Below are 25,900 nucleotides of genomic sequence, written 5' to 3' on the forward strand. Positions count from 1 at the left end.
TGGAGAAAGTAATTTATCAGGTAAGCATAAATTCTGTTTTTTAAACAAAAACGATTTTAAAGTATACTGTCCATTTAATTATAATTACAATTGTTTGGACTTTTAAAAGATGTTAAAGCGACACCCAAAAACACAAGGCCATTTCAGTTTCAATAGAAGAATTTTTGCAATGCACGTGTTTTAAAGAAAATGTTTATTTTCAAGGCTATCACTGTTTCAGGGAATAGCTTTTACTCTGTAAGGATTGTACATATACGGCTTTGCACCCTGCTTTGTAATGACTTGCCTGCTTAGATTGCCGTAAGTGGCTTGTATAGCTTTAGCAACTATGCAATTTGAGTCACAAGCCCCCCCCCCCCCCCCTTGCCTTTCTGAGCAGGCAGTGTTTTAAAAATTTGCAAGTGTTTGTGGGAAATAAAGGCTTTTACTGAAAACAATGATAGCTGATAATCTATTTGAAAGCATTGTTGAAAAGCCTGTTTTTTTTATTGTTTTTTTTTTTGGGGGGGGGTTAATTTCTTGTGTATTTTACTTGATATTCTTGTTATATTGTTTGAGTAATTTTAGAGCTTTTACTATTTTTAATGGGGCTTCTTGAATACATTGGAATAGCATCACAAGCGCTTGCAAAAAAGGGCTAAGCAGCATACCAACGTTAGCAAGATTTTTATTCATTTTATAGGTTATGGACATGCTTTGTTTGCAAAACGATGGTTTATTTAAATCATGATATCCTAAATTATAATTCGATGAATGAGACTTGAACTAATATGATGCAACCACAAATCAACTAACTTTCCAGGCAGCAGCAGGTGCATTATTGATCTAATATCTCAGGTACAATATTGTAATACTGGTTCGTTGGTGCTGAGAAAAATACAGTAGTAGTAACTGTATTATCTGGCAATGACCTTGCAAACAGTTTTTCTTGTGCTTTTCAGCAAGGGGTCTGTTCATCCCTTGAAGCTGTTCTATCTGTATCATGTTACTTAATGGCAGAGAACAGTGATGACCTTTATACAAGTAATTGTTTGCCTTTGAGCCATTTTCAGCATTCAGTAGACACCACTTGAATATTTCAGTAATTGAGTTTGAAGGAATGTAAACAGTGATTTATTTTTCTCGCTAATCCCAAAGTAACAGTGCTTCACTCAGAAAAAAAGTGTAACTCTTAGGAATAATCATTAATATTAAATTACACTACAGGGTTTATTTAAGACTTGTGATTATGCATCTCAAAAATCAAACATAGGAGCACTCTCAGAAATGTTATAATCAAAAAGAAAAGATAAATCACTTAAAGGGCCTTTATAGTTAAACATAAAATGACATGCGCTAACCCCCTTTGTAGGGGTTAAACACCCAGTCTGGGGTCAGCCTTAAAATGGCATGCTCTAACTAGGGATGACACCTCAGCCATGTTTTCCTGGACATTTAGGAGTTTCACATGCTGCAGGCTGTGCAGGGAGGAACTTGCATTGTGCCTCTGGACAGCAAATAATGCTGCTGAACAACACTATTTCTTATTTCTCCCACACACAGACACTACCGCTCATAGGTTTTAAACGCCTCGTTTTTTTACAATTGAAATTTTTCGCATTTTAATGTAGTAGTGTACTTTGGTAAAAATGAATTAAATTAATCTTTATGTTTAAAAAAATTTAATCTAAATTTTTGAATCGTCGAAGTAGCCACCTTTTGCAATTATTACATCCAAACACACAATTTTGCATTTTTCCTGCAATGGAAATCAAATATTGTTTGGAAAGTTCTTCCCAACACTGTTGCAGAAGTTCCCACAAATGTAGCTTGTTTGCTTTTCACCATTTTGTACAGTTCATCCCAAACCATCTCCAAGTCTGGAGACTGAGATGGCCTTCATGATTTAAATCTTATCTTCTTGTTCTTTTCTGGAAGGGAGGTATGTTTTTGGTCATTATCTTGGTTTTGAATGAAACCCTGACTATCTAGGCATATATAAAAAAGCACTGCACAGTGCTGTGGTATTCCTTTTGGATCAGCTGTGCAAATCTCAGATTCTGGATTCAGCAAAAAAGCACCAGACCAACACACTTCTTTCTCCATATTTGATAGTTGGTGTCACACAATGAGGAACCATCCTTTCAACTACTCAATTCTGTACAAAAACAGCTGCATGATGGACCGAAGATTTAAAATTTTGAATTATCAGTCTATAATACATTCTTCTAGTGGTGGTGCTCATAGCCCAGGGCAGCATTGTATTCTTATTTTGCCTTTCTTAGTAATGACTTTCTTACTGCCACTCAACTTGTCAAACCCGCAGCTAGAAGGCTTCTTTTCCAGTTGAAAGGGAGACTTGCTTACTTTGACCACTGTTAAGTTGTACTGGAATCTGTTGAACTGTGAGCCGCTTATCACCAGAGCTATTGGCTCTCAGAAACATGTCTTGAGACTTGTTTACATTGACCACTTTGTACACTCAAATTAGACAGTTATATCAACAGATGCAAGTCTTTCAGGTTGGGGTGTAGCCTGGGGGTCCCAGAGAGCAAAGGTAGTTTGGTTACTTCAGGAGGCGAAGTTGCACATAAATATTTTGTAACTCTGTGCAATTTTCAGGGCCCTTCAGTTCTGGCCTTTCTTGAAAGGAAACCTTGATCTGCGTTTTCAGTCAGACAGTGTAACAGCAGTGGCTTACATCAATCATCAAGGGGAAACTCGCAGTTCCCTGGCGATTGATGGAGTTTTTCTGAATTCTGACTTGGGCAGAGAGTAATTCCTGTTTCATTTTTGCTGTACATATTCCAGGGGTGAGCAATTGGGAAGCAGACTTTTTTCAGTCAACAATTTCTTCATCCAGGGGAAAGGTCACTTCACCTGGAAGTCTTCAGTCAGATTGTAGACCTGTGGGGTCTTTCAGAAGTAGATCTGATGGCTTTTTGTTTGAACAACTAGCTCCCCAGATACATTGTGAGGTCCAGGGATCCTCAGGCAGAGTTTGTGGATGCTCTACTAGATAATGTGTTGTTTAGTCTGGCTTACATATTTCCTCCTCTTGTTATTTTTATAGTAATAGCCAGAATGAAGCAGGAGGTCTGATCAGTAATCCTGATTGCTCCAGCCTGGCCTTGCATGACTTTTTTGCACATATTCAGTTGTTATCCATGGCCTCTTCCTCTGTGTCACAACCTTCTGTCTCAAGGTCCATTTTTCATCAGGATTTAAAATATGTAAGCTGGATGGCTTGGAGATTGAATGCTTAGTTTTAAGGCAAAGAGGTTTTTCAGATTCTGTCTTTGAAACTTTGGTTCATGCACGTAAAACTGTGATGAGGAAAATGTATCACAAGGTTTGGAAGGCTTTTATTCCCTGGTGTATCAAACATGGGTTCAGTTGGTACTTTTTAAGAATTCCTAAAATTCTTCAGGATTGTTTGTAAAAGTGTTAATCTGCTAGCTCCTTAACCCCTGCACTATTACAACCAAACAAACCATTAATAACCAGTGACATTAAGGGGTTAAAAGGTCAAATCTCTGCTCTTTCTAAGAAGATTGCTGAGTTTCCTGATATTTAGAATTTTGTTCAGGTCTTAGGGGCCGATTTACCAAGTGTCTATCCGGCATGATCCGCTCAGCCGATTGTGTCCGACAGACATTGCTGAATGCCTACAGCATACGCTGTCTGCATTTAACATTGCACAAGCAGTTCTGGTGAACTGCTTGTGCAATGCCACCCCCTGCAGATTAGCGGCCAGTCGGCCGCTAGCAGGGGGTGTCAATCAACCTGATCGTATAGGATCGGGCGGATTGATGTCCGAAGCCTCAGAGGCAGTGGACTAGTTAAGGAGCATTAACTTCTGTTTCCGGCGGAAGGCTCGCGCAGAAACAGGGGCCATTCGGCCCTTGATAAATCGGCCCCTTAGTCCAGATTAAGACAGTGATTAATTTGGTTTTGAAAATTTTGCAGGTTAATACTTCTGCATAATGTGTACTGTTTTTGTCCTGGAAAGTCTTGTTTCTTTTGAGCTTCAGTAATCTGTTTCTGGGCATTAAACATTTTTTCTGCATTAGAAAAAAAATATAAAAAAATAAAAATAAAGAATAATTTAAAAAAAAATCAACTAATTATCCAATCTAAATGGAATAGTATGTCTGGGTGGACTCCACAGCTTGGGTATTAGTTCCCAGGAATAATGGATTGTGGACTTGCACCACCTTGATGAAAGAAAATATAATTTATGCTTATCTGATAAATCAATTTCTTTCATGTTGGTGAGAGTCCACGAGCCCCCAACACGTTATTTTCTATAAATGATTGTTTTTTTCTGGTGACATTTCAACTATGCACATCTTTTTTTCCATGCTCTTTTTTTGTATTGCTCTTATTTTCTTTTCCTGCCTTCTTTTCTGGCTTGGCTCTACGTCAGACTGGTTTCCAGTAAGGTGGGACAGGTTTTAAGGGCTCTTGAGTTTTGGAAATATCATACAAAAGGTAACCTACCTGCTAAAGAGGCACACTGATAAAAAGATACCCAATGGGAAGTGAATCTTTGCCCCTCACAGACAGTGCCTTTACCCTTACCGCATAAGGAGGTAGGGTCTGGTGAGTACCAAATCACATTGTATCTTCATAGTTACCTCTAAAAACAGCAGTTGAGAAGCAATTTGGAGCATAATTTATTTGGACAATATTATTGTATTATTATTACTGATGACCCATAATTGAAGTGATCATGACAGTTGGGACTTGTGCAGTTTTGGATACAAACTCTCTATTTGCGTTATGTGTATTGAAACCAACTAAGGAATAGGTCATTTTTCACTCTCCATTTATTATTATTTTTTTTTAAATTCTTTCTTGTATACTTATTTGTATTTCAATAATTGATATAACTATTGGCCAAGAGATGACAATCTATAGCATCTTACCAAGAACACTCCACCATTGGGTCTTAATGTCAGCCTTCCATGCTTGCGTTTGATATTGTAAGCTAAGTGCACCTGTGAGGGATCTCTAGCTAGAAGCTAGATATGGTTTCCCTAGAAAATAAACAAGTTACAAAACACAGTAATTGATTACACTCTTGAGCAGTGCTCCCAAAAATACAGAAGTAAATCTTCCAAAGCATGGGTGGAGTATACAGGGTACACATTCACAAACACACACAGAGGAAGTGTGGCACTTTTTTTTGCATTACTTATTAAACACAACAGATCAAGGGGTTTTGTTTCCATATTGTAATTTTATTTGTAATATAAGTAACATTTACATTAAACAGCAGAAGTGTAGTGGCAGAAACATTGTTGCAGGTGACATTGTTGATATTTAACCTTAAAAAGAACCTCAACCTTTATTAGCAATACAACTAAGATATTTTTATTGCAGGATTTCAGCCACAGGTAAGGAGTGCAGACATTAAATGTAACTTTCTCTCTAATGACACGATGAGTCCACTGATCATCTAATTACTATTGGGAATATCACTCCTGCCCAGCATGAGGAGGCAAAGAGCACCACAGCAAAGATGTTAAATATCACCTCCCTTCCCTCCCACCCCAGTCATTCTTTTTGCCTATGTTAGAGCAAGGAAGTGGTAGCCAAGATAATTCGGTGGGTGGAGACCCACTCTTGCTGTCTGTCGGCGATCCACATCCCAGGGGTGGACAACTGGGAGGCGGACTTCCTGAACAGACAGACCTTTCACCCGGGGGAGTGGGAACTCCAGGCGGAATTGGATCTCATGGCATCTCGACAGAATACCAACCTTCTGAGGTACGGATCGAGGTCAAGGGACCCTCAGGCGGTATTGATAGACGCCCTGGCAGTACCTTGGAATTTCAGTCTTGCATACCTATTTCCTCCGTTCGCTCTTCTTCCTCGGGTCATTGCTCAAATCAAGCAGGAGAGGGCATTGGTGAAACTCATTGCACAGGCTTGGCCTCGCAGGATTTGGTATGCAGACCTGGTGGAAATGTCATCTCTTCCACCTTGGAGACTTCCGTTTAGGAAGGACCTTCTACTTCAAGGGCCCTTTCTTCATCCAAATCTAGTTTCTCTGAATCTGGATTTTCAGATTCGGTCATTGAGACCATGATTCAGGCTCGTAAACCTGTGACTAGAAAGATTTACCACAAGATATGGCGTAAATATCTATATTGGTGTGAATCCAAGGGCTACTCTTGGAGCAGAGTTAGGATTCCTAGAATTCTGTCATTTCTCCAAGAAGGTTTGGAGAAATTATTATCGGCTAGTTCCCTAAAGGGTCAAATTTCTGCCTTGTCTATTTTGTTACATAAACGTCTGGCAGACATTCCAGGTGTGCAATCGTTTTGTCAGGCCTTCGTCAGGATCAGGCCTGTGTTCAAACCAGTTACTCCTCCCTGGAGTCTTAATTTAATTCTTATAGTTCTTCAAGAGGCTCCGTTTGAGCCCATGCTTTCCTTAGATATTAAGTTGTTATCTTGGAAAGTTTTGTTTCTCATGGCTATTTCATCTGCTCGTAGAGTGTCAGAGCATTAAAGTATGGGTCACCTTACCTTATTTTTCATTCGGATAAGGTAGTTTTATGTACAAAGTTAGGTTTTCTTCCTAAAGTAGTTTCTGACCCGGAACATTAATCAGGAGATTGTTGTTCCTTCATTGTGTCCTAAACTTTCTTCTCAGAAGGAACGGCTTCTGCACCATCTAGACAAGTTACGTGCTCTAAAATTTTACTTACAGGCGACTAAGGATTTTCATCAGTCTTCTGCCTTGTTTGTGGTTTTCTCTGGAAAATGTAAGGGACAGAAAGCTACGGCTACTTCTCTTTCTTTTTGGTTGAAGAGTATCATTCATTTTGCTTATGAAACTGCACAAGCATTTCACCAGTGATGTCCGCCCGGCATTTGAAAATCGGCCCCTATACCTGAATTAAAGGGATTAATGGGGGTTAAAACAGAAACCATTTTGCAGGTAAGCTTTGGCTGCAATATTTATTTAGAAACTTATGTTAGTTCATACTGTTTTATATCACTTTAATGACTCAATGGAACCATACCCAATGTTTGTAAAAATAATATGTATATGGTGCTCAAGACACATGCACATTACTGAGTATACCTCTGTATATTCTTATGGAAATGCGCTAGGTGTACACAAAAGATACCAACTTAAAGAGGCAAATTTGATACTAGGCAAAAGTTGGAAAGTAATTTATTTTTTTAAATTGTACACTCTGTTTTGTAATTTTTCTATATTTCTTTTTAAACTCCTTGTTGCATACACACACGTGTGTGTGTATATATATATATATATATATATATATATATATATATATATATATATATATATATACACTTTATAATATATGATCATTTATTAAACTGTTATTGCATCTTCTTTTATCTGATCAATAAAATAGAAATTTAACAAGCACAAATTCCCTATGTGAGAATTCTGCTTTAAAATAATACTTTAAAAAATATATTTAAGGCCTTCGAGCCACTTTGCTCAGAACAGCTGTTTATCGTTATTACTTGTAATTGATAGAATACATTTGTATTTTGCTATTCCTTTGGGGTTATTAGCACTGTGAAACCTACTGGTTAATATGTTGTTATGGTAATCCTTTGTACCGTATTAATTCTGTATAAGCTTTTAACGTCAGTCATTAGTATATAATTCTGTGGGGGTTTTCTTTTCTTTCTTTTTTTGCTAAAAAGAGTCGTAAACATACGTGTTTGAAAATATTCTTTTTAAACATGAAATGCAATGGAAGCATTTTTACCATGACCCTCTGCCAATTTGTTTGTAGGGGCTTATGATGTCATGCAAGGTAGTTTTAATGTTAAAACATTATAATGATAGCAGAAAAAAACTTTTAATAAAACATTTATGCATATTATTAGTATTAGTGTATTACAAATGCATGTCTAAATATATTTGAAATGCATACTTTTCAAATATGACTTTTGTGCAGTGGTGTCTGATGAATTTTGAAGATGTTGGGGTGCTAGACCCCACCCCTTGAAATAAAGCCCCGCCCTCAGATGGCTCCATATTACTACAATTTTGCATACTGAAGGATTGTATACTACACTGCCCATCTCTTGCTGTCACTGCATATATGGGCAATGTAGTATACAATCCTTCAATAGTCTTGAATAATTCTTAGTGGCACACAAAAGCTTTTATTAAAAATAATTCACAACAATATTTCTCCAACATAGGTGTGTCCGGTCCACGGCGTCATCCTTACTTGTGGGATATTCTCTTCCCCAACAGGAAATGGCAAAGAGCCCAGCAAAGCTGGTCACATGATCCCTCCTAGGCTCCGCCTACCCCAGTCATTCTCTTTGCCGTTGTACAGGCAACATCTCCACGGAGATGGCTTAGAGTTTTTTAGTGTTTAACTGTAGTTTTTATTATTCAATCAAGAGTTTGTTATTTTGAAATAGTGCTGGTATGTACTATTTACTCAGAAACAGAAAAGAGATGAAGATTTCTGTTTGTATGAGGAAAATGATTTTAGCAACCGTCACTAAAATCCATGGCTGTTCCACACAGGACTGTTGAGAGCAATTAACTTCAGTTGGGGGAACAGTGAGCAGTCTCTTGCTGCTTGAGGTATGACACATTCTAACAAGACGATGTAATGCTGGAAGCTGTCATTTTCCCTATGGGATCCGGTAAGCCATGTTTATTAAGATCGTAAATAAGGGCTTCACAAGGGCTTATTAAGACTGTAGACTTTTTCTGGGCTAAATCGATTCATTATTAACACATATTTAGCCTTGAGGAATCATTTATTCTGGGTATTTTGATATAATAATATCGGCAGGCACTGTTTTAGACACCTTATTCTTTAGGGGCTTTCCCAAATCATAGGCAGAGCCTCATTTTCGCGCCGGTGTTGCGCACTTGTTTTTGAGAGGCATGACATGCAGTCGCATGTGAGAGGAGCTCTGATACTTAGAAAAGACTTTCTGAAGGCGTCATTTGGTATCGTATTCCCCTTTGGGCTTGGTTGGGTCTCAGCAAAGCAGATACCAGGGACTGTAAAGGGGTTAAAGTTAAAAACGGCTCCGGTTCCGTTATTTTAAGGGTTAAAGCTTCCAAATTTGGTGTGCAATACTTTTAAGGCTTTAAGACACTGTGGTGAAAATTTGGTGAATTTTGAACAATTCCTTCATGTTTTTTCGCAATTGCAGTAATAAAGTGTGTTCAGTTTAAAATTTAAAGTGACAGTAACGGTTTTATTTTAAAACGTTTTTTGTACTTTGTTATCAAGTTTATGCCTGTTTAACATGTCTGAACTACCAGATAGACTGTGTTCTGAATGTGGGGAAGCCAGAATTCCTATTCATTTAAATAAATGTGATTTATGTGACAATGACAATGATGCCCAAGATGATTCCTCAAGTGAGGGGAGTAAGCATGGTACTGCATCATTCCCTCCTTCGTCTACACGAGTCTTGCCCACTCAGGAGGCCCCTAGTACATCTAGCGCGCCAATACTCCTTACTATGCAACAATTAACGGCTGTAATGGATAATTCTGTCAAAAACATTTTAGCCAAAATGAACACTTATCAGCGTAAGCGCGACTGCTCTGTTTTAGATACTGAAGAGCATGACGACGCTGATAATAATGGTTCTGAAGGGCCCCTAACCCAGTCTGATGGGGCCAGGGAGGTTTTGTCTGAGGGAGAAATTACTGATTCAGGGAACATTTCTCAACAAGCTGAACCTGATGTGATTACGTTTAAATTTAAGTTGGAACATCTCCGCATTCTGCTTAAGGAGGTATTATCCACTCTGGATGATTGTGACAAGTTGGTCATCCCAGAGAAACTATGTAAAATGGACAAGTTCCTAGAGGTCCCGGGGCTCCCAGAAGCTTTTCCTATACCCAAGCGGGTGGCGGACATTGTTAATAAAGAATGGGAAAGGCCCGGTATTCCTTTCGTCCCTCCCCCCATATTTAAAAAATTGTTTCCTATGGTCGACCCCAGAAAGGACTTATGGCAGACAGTCCCCAAGGTCGAGGGAGCGGTTTCCACTTTAAACAAACGCACCACTATACCCATAGAGGATAGTTGTGCTTTCAAAGATCCTATGGATAAAAAATTAGAAGGTTTACTTAAAAAGATGTTTGTTCAGCAGGGTTACCTTCTACAACCAATTTCATGCATTGTCCCTGTAGCTACAGCCGCATGTTTCTGGTTCGATGAGCTGATAAAGGCGGTCGATAGTGATTCTCCTCCTTATGAGGAGATTATGGACAGAATCAATGCTCTCAAATTGGCTAATTCTTTCACCCTAGACGCCACTTTGCAATTGGCTAGGTTAGCGGCTAAGAATTCTGGGTTTGCTATTGTGGCGCGCAGAGCGCTTTGGTTGAAATCTTGGTCAGCTGATGCGTCTTCCAAGAACAAGCTACTTAACATTCCTTTCAAGGGGAAAACGCTGTTTGGCCCTGACTTGAAAGAGATTATCTCTGATATCACTGGGGGTAAGGGCCACGCCCTTCCTCAGGATCGGCCTTTCAAGGCAAAAAATAAACCTAATTTTCGTCCCTTTCGTAGAAATGGACCAGCCCAAAGTGCTACGTCCTCTAAGCAAGAGGGTAAAACTTCTCAAGCCAAGCCAGCTTGGAGACCAATGCAAGGCTGGAACAAGGGAAAGCAGGCCAAGAAACCTGCCACTGCTACCAAGACAGCATGAAATGTTGGCCCCCGATCCGGGACCGGATCTGGTGGGGGGCAGACTCTCTCTCTTCGCTCAGGCTTGGGCAAGAGATGTTCTGGATCCTTGGGCGCTAGAAATAGTCTCCCAAGGTTATCTTCTGGAATTCAAGGGGCTTCCCCCAAGGGGGAGGTTCCACAGGTCTCAGTTGTCTTCAGACCACATAAAAAGACAGGCATTCTTACATTGTGTAGAAGACCTGTTAAAAATGGGAGTGATTCATCCTGTTCCATTAAGAGAACAAGGGATGGGGTTCTACTCCAATCTGTTCATAGTTCCCAAAAAAGAGGGAACGTTCAGACCAATCTTAGATCTCAAGATCTTAAACAAGTTTCTCAAGGTTCCATCGTTCAAGATGGAAACCATTCGAACTATTCTTCCTTCCATCCAGGAAGGTCAATTCATGACCACAGTGGATTTAAAGGATGCGTATCTACATATTCCTATCCACAAGGAACATCATCGGTTCCTAAGGTTCGCATTCCTGGACAAGCATTACCAGTTCGTGGCGCTTCCTTTCGGATTAGCCACTGCTCCAAGGATTTTCACAAAGGTACTAGGGTCCCTTCTAGCTGTGCTAAGACCAAGGGGCATTGCTGTAGTACCTTACTTGGACGACATTCTGATTCAAGCGTCGTCCCTTCCTCAAGCAAAGGCTCACACGGACATTGTCCTGGCCTTTCTCAGATCTCACGGATGGAAAGTGAACGTGGAAAAGAGTTCTCTATCTCCGTCAACAAGGGTTCCCTTCTTGGGAACAATAATAGACTCCTTAGAAATGAGGATTTTTCTGACAGAGGCCAGAAAAACAAAACTTCTAGACTCTTGTCGGATACTTCATTCCGTTCCTCTTCCTTCCATAGCGCAGTGCATGGAAGTGATCGGTTTGATGGTAGCGGCAATGGACATAGTTCCTTTTGCGCGCATTCATCTAAGACCATTACAACTGTGCATGCTCAGTCAGTGGAATGGGGACTATACAGACTTGTCTCCGAAGATACAAGTAAATCAGAGGACCAGAGACTCACTCCGTTGGTGGCTGTCCCTGGACAACCTGTCACAAGGGATGACATTCCGCAGACCGGAGTGGGTCATCGTCACGACCAACGCCAGTCTGATGGGCTGGGGCGCGGTCTGGGGATCCCTGAAAGCTCAGGGTCTTTGGTCTCGGGAAGAATCTCTTCTACCGATAAATATTCTGGAACTGAGAGCGATATTCAATGCTCTCAAGGCTTGGCCTCAGCTAGCGAGGGCCAAGTTCATACGGTTTCAATCAGACAACATGACAACTGTTGCGTACATCAACCATCAGGGGGGAACAAGGAGTTCCCTAGCGATGGAAGAAGTGACCAAAATCATTCTATGGGCGGAGTCTCACTCCTGCCACCTGTCTGCTATCCACATCCCAGGAGTGGAAAATTGGGAAGCGGATTTTCTGAGTCGTCAGACATTGCATCCGGGGGAGTGGGAACTCCATCCGGAAATCTTTGCCCAAGTCACTCAGCTGTGGGGCATTCCAGACATGGATCTGATGGCCTCTCGTCAGAACTTCAAAGTTCCTTGCTACGGGTCCAGATCCAGGGATCCCAAGGCGGCTCTAGTGGATGCACTAGTAGCACCTTGGACCTTCAAACTAGCTTATGTGTTCCCGCCGTTTCCTCTCATCCCCAGGCTGGTAGCCAGGATCAATCAGGAGAGGGCGTCGGTGATCTTGATAGCTCCTGCGTGGCCACGCAGGACTTGGTATGCAGATCTGGTGAATATGTCATCGGCTCCACCTTGGAAGCTACCTTTGAGACGAGACCTTCTTGTTCAGGGTCCGTTCGAACATCCGAATCTGGTTTCACTCCAGCTGACTGCTTGGAGATTGAACGCTTGATCTTATCGAAGCGAGGGTTCTCAGATTCTGTTATCGATACTCTTGTTCAGGCCAGAAAGCCTGTAACTAGAAAGATTTACCACAAAATTTGGAAAAAATATATCTGTTGGTGTGAATCTAAAGGATTCCCTTGGGACAAGGTTAAGATTCCTAAGATTCTATCCTTCCTTCAAGAAGGATTGGAAAAAGGATTATCTGCTAGTTCCCTGAAGGGACAGATTTCAAGCCTTTGTTCAGGCTCTGGTTAGAATTAAGCCTGTTTACAAACCTTTGACTCCTCCTTGGAGTCTCAACTTAGTTCTTTCAGTTCTTCAGGGGGTTCCGTTTGAACCCTTACATTCCGTTGATATTAAGTTATTATCTTGGAAAGTTTTGTTTTTAGTTGCAATTTCTTCTGCTAGAAGAGTTTCAGAATTATCTGCTCTGCAGTGTTCTCCTCCTTATCTGGTGTTCCATGCAGATAAGGTGGTTTTACGTACTAAACCTGGTTTTCTTCCAAAAGTTGTTTCTAACAAAAACATTAACCAGGAGATTATCGTACCTTCTCTGTGTCCGAAACCAGTTTCAAAGAAGGAACGTTTGTTGCACAATTTGGATGTTGTTCGCGCTCTAAAATTCTATTTAGATGCTACAAAGGATTTTAGACAAACATCTTCCTTGTTTGTTGTTTATTCCGGTAAAAGGAGAGGTCAAAAAGCAACTTCTACCTCTCTCTCTTTTTGGATTAAAAGCATCATCAGATTGGCTTACGAGACTGCCGGACGGCAGCCTCCCGAAAGAATCACGGCTCATTCCACTAGGGCTGTGGCTTCCACATGGGCCTTCAAGAACGAGGCTTCTGTTGATCAGATATGTAGGGCAGCGACTTGGTCTTCACTGCACACTTTTACCAAATTTTACAAGTTTGATACTTTTGCTTCTTCTGAGGCTATTTTTGGGAGAAAGGTTTTGCAAGCCGTGGTGCCTTCCATTTAGGTGACCTGATTTGCTCCCTCCCTTCATCCGTGTCCTAAAGCTTTGGTATTGGTTCCCACAAGTAAGGATGACGCCGTGGACCGGACACACCTATGTTGGAGAAAACAGAATTTATGTTTACCTGATAAATTACTTTCTCCAACGGTGTGTCCGGTCCACGGCCCGCCCTGGTTTTTTTAATCAGGTCTGATAATTTATTTTCTTTAACTACAGTCACCACGGTACCATATGGTTTCTCCTATGCAAATATTCCTCCTTAACGTCGGTCGAATGACTGGGGTAGGCGGAGCCTAGGAGGGATCATGTGACCAGCTTTGCTGGGCTCTTTGCCATTTCCTGTTGGGGAAGAGAATATCCCACAAGTAAGGATGACGCCGTGGACCGGACACACCGTTGGAGAAAGTAATTTATCAGGTAAACATAAATTCTGTTTTTTCTAAATTCTGCCTCTAAATTGTAGTGATATGAATATTAAAGGGATTTGAAATCCAAAATGTTTCAAATTTACTATTATCAGATTTTCTTTGTTCTCTTTGTATCTCTTGTTGAAAAGCAGGTACGTATGCTTAGGAGCCGGCCCATTTCTGGAACACTATATGATGGCAGCAGTATTTTCTGCCATGTAGTGCTTCAGATGCCTACCTAGGTTTCTCTTCAACAAAAAAATATAATGGGAACAAAGCAAATTTCATAATAGAATTAAATTGGAAACTTTTTTAAAATGGTATGCTCTGTCTGAATCAAAAAAGAGAATGTTGGGGTTTCATATGCCTTTAAGAATGCAGCATACCTATGTATCAAGCATAATGCTACAGTGGATGAAATGCTGCATATACACTGGAAATAACTGGTACAATCAGTGATCACTGACATTTTAACAACCTATTATCTGGGGCTGTTCAATTCAATTAAGGCTGCGCTTATGCAATTGCATCCATGTATTGCTCACTAATGCCTTATAACTTGGTGAGATTTTCTAACTTTCATGATTTAGAAAGAGCATGCAAATTAATTGCTTCATTCTCTTAATATCATTTGTTTAAAATCATATCTAAATAGGCTCAGTAGCTGCTGATTGGTTGCCATACATAGATGCCTTGTGTGATTGACTCACCCATGTGCATTGCTATTTCTTCAACAAAGTATAGCTAAAGAATGAAGCATATTAGATTGCAGAAGTAAACTGTAATTTTGTTAAAAATGGTATTCTCTATCTCACCTTGCTAGTGGCGCCTCTGGGCTGTCTTTAATACTAACAATATGCAATAGCTGTTGCCAGGCTCCCGCGCCAGCTATACACAAGGGGGTTGAAATGGGCACGTGAAAGGCAGCTGAGCTAGGCTCTCCTGTAAGTATGGGGAACCACAAAAACAGCACTTTGGCCATGACCTGTGCACATGAGGGTGGACGATAGGAGCAGCACGTGTCTGAGGAGCTGCATCCTGTACTCACAGACTAAACACTAATAGCAATAGCACTCATCATTTGTCTGATGCCCCGTAGCGCACAGCTGTGCAACCAATCAGTGTGCTCAGCGTGTCACATGTGACCTCACCCCCTATGCTGTTAGCCAGTAGGAGGTTATGAGCCCTTTTCTTTTTTCTTAAGGATGTCTGTGTTTAAACGCCCATATAGAGACTGAATAGCTGACATCAGAAATGCTATAGGGACAAACTGAGGATGTGTGAAGCACTCTCAGACAGAAGACATTTCAAAAAATGCCCTTAGATTTTTACAGTATTTTCTATATTTTATTTGTTTATAGGCATTTTTATTAATATTTTAACTTATTCCCACTCCCCCTCCTGAAAATACTGCCCCACCTTACAATAACTATTTATTTATGTATTTTTTTAATTTTTTGTTGCCCAAGAACGCATGGGGCGCTGCCTTTACTGTTTCTATGGAGGAGCCTACACTGCTTTTGTGCCCCTTTTATTTACTATTTAAATGAATTGGTATGCTTTAAACAGATGCTCATTGCTTACATTTAGCATTTTACCCTATACTATTGTTGTTATAGGGCAGGGGCGACAAACATTTTAGAGAGTATGTCCAGACTGTGATCTTCATTCTTTATATATATATATATCAAATGTTTTAGCCTCTGATTGTAAGAACAACTTTGGTGAAATGTGGCACTTTTATGGGTGCCCTCAGTGAATGTAAATTCTAAAAATTTGAAGTTAATTGGTTGAGTATTTTGAATTATTGACAATTCAAAAAAGTATGTTTCCCTATTTCATATCTTTGAAAACTATTAGCCAAACCTATAGCATAAAGGGCTGCATACAGCTAGTTTTGAGTATAGTGGGTAGTTAAGTAGCAACATTTGAAGCAGGGGTGTGGTGACATTTTATCACTGGAATATAAATATATATAGCTCACAGATTTTATCCCTGGCAATTCACATAGTTGGTTTTAAAATTGAATATTCAAGTAGTTAATTATTTTTCAAACATATGTAAACTTATAGACTTAGGCATTGGCCTAGTCTCTGTCTAAGCAGGATACTCCCAATAGCCTTTGAATGGCATTTGATAAATCACTCCCTATTGAATTGGGGTATAAAAAAAAACTGGTAGACCAAAACCTATCTCTCTTCTTATCTTGTTCCTGCTGAAAAGATGGCTGATGTTGGACGCATTGGAGAATTTGGATAAGTATATTCCTTGGATGATATTGTGTGATTATTTTAGCAGTGTTGCACAAATTGGTGTTGTGGTAGCTGGTTGCCCTGTAATAATTATTTGGACTGTTTTGCTGTAAAATATATGTATATATATATATCTGTAAATATATTCCTCTAATTAACATATATTGATTCCTAATAAAATCTTCGTAAACAATGGAGACCCTTTTACAGTGTTTATTTCACTTAACTTAGTTGTAAAGTTTTAGTGTTTTTTTACATAGAATTATATATATTTAGTGGTTTAAATTTAAAGATCTAGATATACATTTTTAATAACCACATTTTGGCCGATACCAGCTAGGTGAATTGCCAGGGATAAAATCTGTGAGCTATATTTTTATATTCCAGTGATAAAATGTCACCACAAGGGGTCATAATGGATCATGGGATTTGTAGTTCTAGCTATTGATTGCATGGTGCTGTGGCTGCAGTGGTGTCCTGTTACCTGTAGTGCTTTTTGCATGATTTATAATAGGCATTTTAGCTCTCTTTTAGTCAACAGCATGAAAGTGTTTTCTGATGGACTGGTATAAAGAAGAGCAAACCACTTCACATGACTTTTCTAATAAATTGGAACAGACCCCAGTGTATTTAAAGTTAGGTTTAAAGGGACAGTATACACCAATTTTCATATAACTGCATGTAATAGACACCACTATAAAGAATAAAATACACAGATACTGACAATTAAAATCCAGTATAAAACTGTTTAAAAACTTACTTAGAAGCTCTGTTTAACTCTGTTGAAAAGTTAGCTAGAAAGCCCCACTGCAAGTTGGAAATAAGACACTCCCCAAATCCCCCTTCTTTTGCATATGAAAAGACCCTTTGCAACAACAGGAGCAAGCTGGAGTAGGTAGCTGACGGTATTCTCCTAAAACTTTGGGGCTTGGTTTGGAGTCTGAAAATCAGAGCAATGATATTTAAAAATAAGCAAAACTATACATTTAAAAAAAAAAAACCTTTATGGGCTATATAAATAGATCATCTGCAAAACATTTATGCAAAGAGAAAATGTGTGTATAATGTCCCTTTAATGAAATGAACAGTTTTTGTTTTATTTTTCTCTTTAATATATCACCTAGATCATTTTAAATCTCAAGATAATGTTAATACAATGCTTAGCCAATAATTAGAGTACAAACAGTTTTACCACTCACATTTTGGACATGGAATTTCAGTAGTATTAGTTTATTATTTACTCTCTTTGCAGGTAAAAGCGATGAGGAACCTAATGAATATGACCTGGATGATAGCTTCATAGATGATGAGGAGGAGGATTTTGATTTCACTGATGAAGATTCAGACTGGGTGCCTGATTCAGAAGAAAAAGACTCTGAAGATATTAACCTGCTTTTAAAGGAATCAAAACGATTTGTAAAAGGGAAACACTAACATGCAGATCTGTACAACATTAAACTCCCTTTTATAACACATACAAAAAATATTTTAATGAAATTTAATGATTTGCTCTTGGCATTGTAATACAAATATTTTTTTCTATAAATGTAAAATGATTTATTAAATGGAAATATAGGGTAGACGTTACTTAAGATATTTTAGATTTTATGTTTTATTTAGTTATGATCTGATATAATTTAATACAATACAATTTGTGTAGTGTGGTTTAAAATCCTTTAGATTTCATTTAAAGCTGTTTGTGTTCAGCAAATTTGCATTTGAGTGCATATTTCTCTATTTTAAATTAGTCACTATTCTTCTTTCTTTAAAAAATGTAAACTCATTTAAAAGAGAATGGTAATGTCTGTCAGGGGTAAACCTTTAACCAAATACATTATAAGAGCAATTTTACACAAAGAAAACGATGAAAAAATAGAAAAGTTGCTTTTATAGAAACATACAAAATCTTTAAAGTGAATGTAAACGAGAATATTAGCTCAAGTCATACGATATCATTTAAAAAATGAATGAGACTTTCATTCATTAAATGTGTAGTATATATTATTATTATTATTATTCTTTATTTATAAAGCGCCAACAGATTCCGCAGCGCTGCCCATGGGTACAAGGATAATAGTACAATGGAGAAGCAATACGATAAAAGACAAAATTTTACAGACAAATACAGGGGGAATTGAGGGCAACTTTCTAATTTACTCCTATTACCAATTTTTCTTCGTTCTCTTGCTATCTTTATTTGAAAAAGAAGGCATCTAAGTTTTTGGTTCAGAGCTATGGACAGCACTTTTTTATTGGTGGATTAATTTATCCACCAATCAGCAAGGACAACCCAGGTTGTTCACTAAAAATGGGCCGGCATCTGAACTTACATTCCATTTCAAATAAAGATACCAAGAGAATGAAGAAAATTTGATAATAGGAGTAAATTAGAAAGTTGCTTAAAATGTTATGCTCTGTCTGAATCACAGACTCCCTTTAAAAATCTCAGAAGATAAGTATATACTACACATTTGATGAAGGAAAGTCTCATTCATTTTTTAAATTCTATCGTATGACTTGAGCTAATAAGCTCAAATTTACATTCATTTTAAGCTGCATGTTTGTATAAAATGTTTTATATATATATATTTTAAAGATGAAACAATTATGTCAGATTAATTAAATGTATGTTTATAAATGACTGTGTGAAATTTGATGGGCAGTACACATACATTATTTTTTTCAGTAGCTTTATTTCAAACATATATATGGCAAAGCAGAGTAAGTTGAGGTTTACTTTTCATGCCCATTAGGTGCTATTATTTAGTAAACCTATGTATAAATATAAAGTATCATTTATTAAAAAGACTCCATGACAGTCTAACTGTGTGATGTTGGCAACATAATATATCTCAGTACTTTATGGACAATTTTACGATAGTATTTCAATAAATAAATGGCTATAAGTTATTTGTTTTTGCACTGTTCATTTCATATTATTTAGTAGCAAGTAAGTTTGTACAGCTGTTTTGTCTCTAACATCCTGACTCATGTACACTCAACATTACTAAAGCTAATTGTATAGTATTATTATAAATAAACCAATTCAGAAAGACACTAACACCTAGATTATGAGCTTTGCGTTAGAGGCTATGCGGCGCTAACGAACAGTTTATGCTCACCGCTCACTTAGACAGCGCTGGTATTACGGGTTTTTACAAACCCGGCGTTAACCGCAAAAAAAGTGATCGTAGAGCAAACTTTTGCTCCACATCTCACCTCAATAACAGTGCTGCTTACGTTAGCGGTGAACTGGCTGAACGTGCTCGTGCACGATTTCCCCATAGGAATCAACGGGGAGAGCTGGCTGAAAAAAAACCTAAAACACGTGCAAAAAAGCAGCATTTAGCTCCTAACGCAGCCCCATTGATTCCTATGGGGAAAATACATTTATGTCTACACCTAACACCCTAATATGAACCCCGAGTCTAAACACCCCTAATCTTACACTTATTAACCCCTAATCTGCCGCCCGCGACATCGCCGACACATACATTATATTATTAACCCCTAATCTGCTGCTCCGGTCACTGCCGCCACCTACATTATACTTATGAACCCCTAATCTGCTGCCCCCAACATCGCCGCCACCTACATTATATTTATTAACCCCTAATCTGCCGCCCCCAACGTCGCCGCCACTATATTAAAGTTATTAACCCCTAAATCTAAGTCTAACCCTAAAACCCCCTAACTTAAATATAATTTAAATAAATCTAAATTAAATTACTATTATTACCTAAATAATTCCTATTTAAAACTAAATACCTATAAAATAAACCCTAAGCTAGCTACAATATAACTAATAGTTACATTGTATCTAGCTTAGGGTTTTTTATTTTACAGGCAAGTTTGTATTTATTTTAACTAGGTAGAATAGTTATTAAATAGTTATTAACTATTTAATAACTACCTAGTTAAAATAAAGACAAATTTACCTGTAAAATAAAACCTAACCTAAGTTACAATTACACCTAACACTACACTATAATTAAATAAATTCCCTAAATTAAATACAATTACATAAAATTATCTAAAGTACAAAAAACCCCCACTAAATTACAGAAAATAATAAACAAATTACAATATTTTTAAACTAATTACACCTAATCTAATCCCCCTAACAAAATAAAAAAGCCCCCCCAAAATAAAAAAAAGCCCTACCCTACACTAAATTACAAATAGCCCTTAAAAGGGCCTTTTGCGGGGCATTGCCCCAAAGTAATCAGCTCTTTTACCTATAAAAAAAGTACAAATCCCCCGCAACATTAAAACCCACCACCCACGCAACCAACCCTACTCTAAAACCCACCCAATACCCCCTTAAGAAAACCTAACACTAACCCCTTGAAGATCACCTTACCGGGAGACGTCTTCACCCAACCGGGGACGAAGTCCTCAACGAAGCCGGGAGAAGTCTTCATCCAAGCCGGGCGAAGTGGTCCTCCAGACGGCATCTTCTATCCTTATCCATCTGGCGCGGAGCGTGTCCATCTTCAAGACATCCGGCGTGGAGCATCCTCTTCCATCAATCCAGCTCAATAGGATTGAGCTGGCATTCTATTGGCTGATTGGAACAGCCAATAGAATGCCAGCTCAATCCTATCGGCTGATTGGATCAGCCAATAGGATTGAAGTTCAATTCTATTGGCTGATTGCATCAGCCAATAGGATTTTTTCTACCTTAATTCCGATTAGTTGATAGAATTCTATCAGCCAATCGGAATTGAAGGGACACCATCTTGGATGACGTCACTTAAAGGAACCGTCATTTAGTAAGAAGACTTTGATGGAAGAGGATGCTTCGTGCCGGATGTCTTGAAGATGGACCCGCTCCGCGCCGGATGGATGAAGATAGAAGATGCCGTCTGGGTGAAGACTTCTGCCCGTCTGGAGGACCACTTCGCCCGGCTTGGATGAAGACTTCTCCCGGCTATGTTGAGGACTTCGGCCCGGTTGGGTAAATACGTCTCCCGGTAAGGTGATCTACAAGGGGTTAGTGTTAGGTTTTTTTAAGGGGGTATTGGGTGGGTTTTAGAGTAGGGTTGGTTACGTGGGTGGTGGGTTTTAATGTTGGCGGAGGATTTGTACTTTTTTTTTACAGGTAAAAGAGCTGATTACTTTGGGGCAATGTCCCGCAAAAGGCCATTTTAAGGGCTATTTGTAATTTAGTGTAGGGTAGGGCTTTTTTATTTTGTTAGGGGGATTAGATTAGGTGTAATTAGTTTAAAAATATTGTAATTTGTTTATTATTTTCTTTAATTTAGTGTTTTGTTTTTTTGTACTTTAGATAATTTTATTTAATTGTATTTAATTTAGGGAATTTATTTAATTGTAGTGTAGTGTTAGGTGTAATTGAAACTTAGGTTAGGTTTTATTTTACAGGTAAATTTCTCTTTATTTTAACTAGGTAGTATTTAATAACTATTCTACCTAGTTAAAATAAATACAAACTTGCCTGTAAAATAAAAATAAACCCTAAGCTAGCTACAATGTAACTATTAGTTATAATGTAGCTATCTTAGGGTTTATTTTATCGGTAAGTATTTAGTTTTAAATAGGAATAATTTAGTTAATGATAGTTATTTTATTTAGATTTATTTAAATTATATTTAAGTTAGGGGGTGTTAGGTTTAGACTTAGATTTAGGGGTTAATAACTTTAATATAGTGGCGGCGACTTTGGGGGCGGCAGATTAGGGGTTAATAAATGTAGGTAGGTTGCGACGATGTTAAGAACGGCAGATTAGAGGTTAATAAAATGTAACTAGCGTTTGCGAGGTGGGAGGGTGGCGGTTTAGGGGTTAATATATTTATTATAGTGGCGGCAATGTCCGGTTCGGCAGATTAGGGGTTAAAAAAATTATTATAGTGTTTGCGATGTGGGAGGGCCTCGGTTTAGGGGTTGAAATGTAGTTTATTGGTGTTAGTGTACTTTTTAGCACTTTAGTTAAGAGTTTTATTTTACGGCGTTGTAGTGTAAAACTCTTAACTACTGACTTTTAAATGCAGTACCAGTCTTGACAGGAGAGGGTCTACCGCTCACTTTTTGTCAGACTCGTTTGCAAGTCCCATTGAAAAAATAGGATATGCAATTGACGTAAGTGGATTTGCGGTATTTCCAAGTCTGGCCAAAAAAGTGAGTGGTACACCTGTACCTTCAAGACTCGTAATACCAACGGGCGTTAAAAAGCAGCGTTGGGACCGGCCAACGCTGCTTTTTAAGCCTAACGCACAACTCGTAATCTAGCCGTAAGTTTAGGCAATTTGAACATGTAGACATTAAAATTATAGAAATGGCTCTATTATATCTGACCATTATTAACACATTTCTCAGTTAAACTGTAGGATTTTAGAACATACATTTCCTTTTATTGGCAGCAAGAGGCCAATAGAAACATTCACAACCTATGGGAATTACCTTACCTGGCCACCAAGTGGAGGCAAAGACACCCTAACACAACTTAAATATCCCTCACACTTCCCCTACCCTCTCAGTAGTTCTTTGTCTAGTGTCATGGAAGTAGGCAGAGAGAGGTGCTCTGTTAAAAAAAAAAAAAAAAAATGATGTTTTCAACTTGGATTTGGCTCCTCTGAGACAGGAATGATATAATCATGTTAATCTCTATTGAGTATTAGAATATCTATACTGGTAGACACTAGGACTCCCATGCCTCTTTCCAGCTTCCTAAATCCCCTGTCTGATAGCATGGTGGGTCTCACACTAAATTACAGACTTTTAGGTAAGTTGTCCCCTCTCTCATGGCATCTTGTCTAACAGAGAAGTGGTGTAAGGTCGTGTCTCTGTTTATAAGTGCACTGTGCACATTTATTTCACCCAGTGCGGAAGGCTGTGACCTCTCATAACAAACCGGCAGACCTTGCCTTTAGCCAACCTCAGGGTGCATTTATGAGTAGAGGGGAGCACTACCTGCGCACGGTTATAAAGGACACAGACGATAGTATAGGGTCCTGTGGTATGGACGACATATAACTCAGGCATAATGGCATTGTACACAGTGGTGTTATGTTTTCTGCCGCACTAGCAATCGATACCAGTCACCCGGTCATTCACTACATCATGAGTGCAGGCGCATCCCAGAGGTGATACTGTTTGATGGTTTCCTATATTTACTACAGCCCGCAGGCCTTTGCATGAGCTAGGCCGCGGCGGTGGGTGGAGATGCCGTAGACAGCGCTGGTTGTTGGGAAGACTCCCCCTGAGTGCACTACTGCTCATTTCACTAAAGCAGTTACCACTTACTGAGCCTTTTATAATGAGTCTTCTATGGAGGGAATTTGTAAGGCAGCTACTTGGTCAGCTTTGCATACTTTTTCAAAGTTTTATCGATTGTGATATGTATACAACTTCAGAGGCTGCTTTTGGCAGGAAAGTTCTGCAGGCTGTAGTACCTGATTAGTAATTTATATTGATTGACACATGTGATGTCTCGCTGACTCTCCATCTGAAGAAATGTATACTTTACTGATAAATTCAATTATTTCAATTATTTCATGATGGTGAGAGTCCACAAGCCTGCCTTTTCTTTTGAACAATTGTCAGAAGCACATCTGTTTACATTTTGTATGCCACCTGATTATCTACAATAATTCTGTAACATCTGGGCTTCTTGTGAATGGCTTGGGTACACACAGTAAATCTTATATGTTACAGAAGATTTTGAAGGCTTTTTCGCACACCAACATAAAGCATAACATGAGTAATCGATGGGAATGAAAAATGTAATGCAAAATTAAGTTATTATTTTTAATGACTGCTTTGTCGATTTTTATTGAAGTTAGTCTAATAACATGCTCGTCCATGAGTATGCAATTCAACAGTTCCCATTACTTTGTGTTACATTTTATTAAAGATCTTTATAATTTCCAAACATATTATTGTAATTATAATATATATTCTTATGTTATGTGTAAACTGTTTTCATAGTTAAAAAGATTGATTTCAGCACTATTTTAACATTTTTATGAAACCAGGAAATGATAAAATCTTCTAAAATGTATATTAAGTGAGCTTGACAGGCGAAAAAAACGCTTGTGAAAAGCCAAGATATGCTGTGCAAAGCTGACCACAATTGATTTTTTAAGATGTTTAAAGTCTTGCAAAATGCAGAAAATATTATTTTAAAAAAATCTAATAGTTTGGAATACAGTTGGTGAGGCTTCTTAATGCAAATTCTATAATTCCAACATGTTGACTTCCAGGCACATAAGAAAGAGAAATATCACTAAACGCAGCTGTTTAAATTAAAGCTGACCCCTTGTTCTAGGCTCTATACAAATAAATACAAATTTCTACCCATTAGTTATCTGCTTAAGACAAATTAAGGTAAAAAATAAACAAATTACATTACCCAGAATACAAAAAATACCTATTTATGACTTAAATAATCTAAGAAATAAATATGTATTTATTAATATTTAGCATTTATTCAGCATAAGCAATATTTCCTGGTTTGAGTATTTTTATTATGACTCATTTACACTTTATCAACTGTTAAACATGAGAAAAGGGATTTAGGAATGATTATTTCTGATTAATTAAAAATTAGTTAACTGTAGTAATGCAGCTAGTAAGACCAGTAGAATGCTTGGTTGTATTGGTAGAGGTATTTGCATCAGAAATAGGTATTTTCTCTTATGCCATTTTCACTAGTTAGGCATCATCCTGAGTATTGTGTACAGTTCTGGGGGCCATATCTCCAAAATGATATAAACAAACTTAAATCTGTGCAAAGGAGGGGTACTCAAATGGCACATGGTCTAAAAAATATAACTTTCCAGGAAAGTCTCAATGAGGGAAATAGGTGATATGATAGTAACTTTCAAGTGTATTAAGGGACTAAGTAAAGTTGAGGCTGTGAATATATTTTATAAAAATAAAAATTAAAGAACAAGGGGTCATGATCTTGAGCTGAAGAGTAGTAGATTCAGGATTAATTTGATGAAGCACTTCTTTACAGAAAGGTTTTTTGATAGTAGCAATACTAGCAATAGTAGCAATAATGTTTCTGCTACTATTGAACCTTAAAGGTATAATCTAGTCAAAATGAAACTTGCATGATTCAGATAGAGCAGGGCATTTTAATCAACTTTCTAATTTACTCCTATTATCAATTTTTCTTCGTTCTCTTGGTATCTTTATTTGAATGTAAGCTTAGAAGCCGGCCCATTTTTGATTTAGCACCTGGGTAGCGCTTGCTGATTGGTTGGCTACATTTAGTCACCAATCAGCAAGTGCTACCCAGGTGCTGAACCAAAAATGGGCTGGCTCCTAAGCTTACATTTAAATAAAGATACCAAGAGAACAAAGAAAAATTAATAATTGGAGTAAATTAGAGCATGCAATTTTAAGCAATTCTATCTGAATCCTGAAAGTTTAATTTTGACTTAGACTATCTCTTTAATTGTGTAACCCGAGACACTGAAGAGCTTTCCATTACCTTTTCTCTGTGTGCCTAAGCACTGAAGAGTAGGAAAATAGATACTTTTGGAAACTATAACCTACAATCTGTAAAGTGAGCAACCGGTATTGCTCAAAACAAAGTTCAGAACTATGTTATGTGCTGAGAGAGGCTGTCACCTTCGCGACATGTAGTGTTAAATGGAGAGACAAGTATATATATAAAAGTTGCAAACCAGGAGAAAATACAGCGTATACATAGAT

General features: G+C 38.2%; 1 protein-coding gene across 3 annotated transcripts in view; it reads left to right on the plus strand.

The window, feature by feature from the left end:
• APLF (aprataxin and PNKP like factor) overlaps positions 1-19,126 on the plus strand; it is a 1,047,939-nt gene extending 1,028,813 nt beyond the window's left edge. For 2 of the 3 annotated variants that reach the window (XM_053712114.1, XM_053712116.1), the window contains one exon: positions 17,469-19,126. In XM_053712114.1, coding sequence (XP_053568089.1) covers positions 17,469-17,650 — 182 coding nt within the window. In that variant the 3' untranslated portion in view covers positions 17,651-19,126. The remainder of the gene's footprint in view (positions 1-17,468) is intronic. The other variant, XM_053712115.1, reaches the window with a different exon arrangement.
• Positions 19,127-25,900: the final 6,774 nt, after the last annotated feature.

The sequence above is a fragment of the Bombina bombina genome, chromosome 4 (genome assembly GCF_027579735.1).
Source record: "Bombina bombina isolate aBomBom1 chromosome 4, aBomBom1.pri, whole genome shotgun sequence".
In the NCBI taxonomy this organism is placed as follows: Eukaryota; Metazoa; Chordata; class Amphibia; order Anura; family Bombinatoridae; genus Bombina; species Bombina bombina.